This window comes from Diabrotica virgifera, chromosome 6 (assembly GCF_917563875.1).
Source record: "Diabrotica virgifera virgifera chromosome 6, PGI_DIABVI_V3a".
Taxonomy (NCBI): domain Eukaryota; kingdom Metazoa; phylum Arthropoda; class Insecta; order Coleoptera; family Chrysomelidae; genus Diabrotica; species Diabrotica virgifera.
Window position 1 is genome coordinate 75,312,438 of NC_065448.1, and position 2,501 is coordinate 75,314,938.

Sequence of the window (2,501 nt, forward strand, 5' to 3'; positions counted from 1 at the left end):
TCTACGAATTTGTCATACAATCGAATCCTGGGTACGCAATTGACGAAACTCCTCACAATTTGTTGTATTTACCCGTTGTGCCACAGCGTGAACTTACCAATATCACTGTCTTGGCTCTCGATCAAGAAGGACGACCTGTAAACTTTAGAGGAGAAGAGAGCACGTTGGTTTTGGAACTTAGATCACGAGGGAAATGGGCCTAGTAATAAGGCCATCTACTGCTCCAAGAGCACCATTAGTTGTGAAACCGTCTAAGTGGCAACATCGTATCCACAGAACACCATTACAACCGTCTCAGCGTAAACATCTTACGTTCGCAAAAAAATTGGTTTTACAATCACTTGGTTTTAAACTAAAAAAATGACGACAGTGTATGAAAATCAAGAACATTCAGACAGCGTAGTAATGCCTCCAATATTCGATATTTATCGTAAGCCAATGTTTGATGAATCGATTCGAAAGGCTGAATACCGAACATATGCACCATTCATTAAATCATTCAACTGCAATGATATTGTTGAATTCAGCATTAATCAAGTTGACTCGTTTTTTGAAATGAGCGAAACCTTGTTATGCATTAAAGGATCACTCGTCGATAAAGCGGGATCTGGAACAATCACGCTAGCAAATAATGTGGGTGCTTTTCTGTTCGATTCGTGTACGTACAGCGAAAGCGCACGGGAGATGGAAACAGTGCGGGATCCTGGTATCGTAAGTGCTGTACGTGCTATGACATGTTACAATCAGGAAGATTCCAAGTATATGGTTATGGCAGGTTGGAATTACCCTAATAATCCCATTCTAAACGATACTTCATTCAACATACAGATGCCTCTTAAGCACATTTTTAACATTTTCAACGATTATCCAATGATTACGTGTGGTCGTCAAACAATAAGACTAGTTCGAGCTCGACACGACAACGATTGTTTAATTATTACAGATGTAGCTACAACAGCAAAGATTAACATCACCAACATTGAGCTCAGAGTGAAGCACATATATCCCAACGATGAAATTAAACTACAACTAATGACGTCCATTCAAGAAGATCGCCCTATAGTTATTCCGTTTAGAAAGTGGGAATTGCACGAATTGCCTACCATTACCAAAGGTGCTAGACGTGAAGTTTGGGCCGTTAAAACTAGCACATCAGTTGAAAGACCACGTTATGTTATTGTTTTCTTTCAAACGGGAAAGCGTAACACAATCAAAGCTGATCCTAGCTTATTTGATAATGTCAGCATCCAAAGTATTAGATTATCCTTAAATGGAGAATATTTTCCGAACGAGAGAATGCAGTTGGATTTTAGCAAAACTGACTACAACGAGGCCTATTTCAACTATACCGAATTTCATCCCAGCTACGCACATTCCACACAAAAGCGACGTCTACTCGATTTCTCAGCTTTCCAGCATCATGCATTGTTCGTCATCGATTGTTCAAAACAAGAAGAAAGCATCCACTGTTGACGTAAAACTCGATATTGAAGCGAATAACGGTTTTCCCGACAACACCAAGGCCTATTGTATTATAATTCACGACTGTGTAATGGAGTACTTCCCTCTTACCGAAATTGTAAAAAGTCTAAATTAGGCGCAGAAAGTGTCAGTAGTACACGAGCAGTCATTATGAGAGTAGCATTCGTAGATATTCAGGGATTCGATGTGGACGGTTGGTTTGTTCCCAAAGAACTTACCATCGAAATAGGTTTTAAACGAAGCCATTACATCTTTTTACCTCCGAAACCATTCAATGCGCTAAGTAATGAGGATAAGAAGACTGCATCATACGTGGAGAAAAAACTGCTTGGTATTCGATATTCTGATGGAGATGTAGAATTGTCCAAACTAAATGAAATACTTGAAACCAAGTTGTTGTATACCGCTGATTACATATATGTCCGAGGAGAACAAAAGGCAGCATTTTTAAGCAAGAAATGTCACATTTTTGGAGTTTTTCCCCTTATTATTGATGTTTGCAAGTTTGATGGTACGCCTCTTGCTACTGGAAACGTTGGTCCTGCTACAAACCCCTGCCACGCTGTTGGACTATTTTCATGCACCGAAAGAAATGTGGATCGTCTACGACACTGGTTTTCTTCTACTGTAATACCGTTGTAATTTTTCTATGTATTAATAAATATGTTGGAGATTATGTTGGTTTTTTTATTTAAATACCTTATTTACTGATCAAGTCTTATATTATTACATGAAGATTCGAATTTTCTCTTTACAATTTCAACAATAATTTTTAAAATTAAGTGTTTTCCACATCAAGCGTGGTATGTTGTTTGGCTAGCTTCATGTCTGGTTCTATTTGAATAGAAGAAAATGTTTGCTTAAATCATGTATTGAAAATGACATTTGTTCTCATCTATTTATATTGTTTTATTTTACCACCAATTGAGTTTCAAGAATACAGATGAGGCTAGGCTAGGCTAGGCCGGGCGACCACCCTATACTTTTTTACTGAAAAGAAGAAGAGATCTAGCGATAAG

General features: G+C 38.1%; 1 protein-coding gene across 1 annotated transcript; it reads left to right on the forward strand.

Annotated features, from left to right (window-relative positions):
- Positions 1-360: 360 nt before the first annotated feature.
- On the forward strand, positions 361-1,473 carry LOC126886094 (uncharacterized). Its single transcript, XM_050652937.1, has one exon. The coding sequence runs from the start codon at positions 361-363 to the stop codon at positions 1,471-1,473; it is 1,113 nt and encodes a 370-aa protein (XP_050508894.1).
- Positions 1,474-2,501: the final 1,028 nt, after the last annotated feature.

Excerpts from the sequence above, each read along its gene's own strand:
- LOC126886094 (XM_050652937.1), top strand. The coding sequence starts at position 361 with ATGACGACAGTGTATGAAAATCAAGAACATTCAGACAGCGTAGTAATG.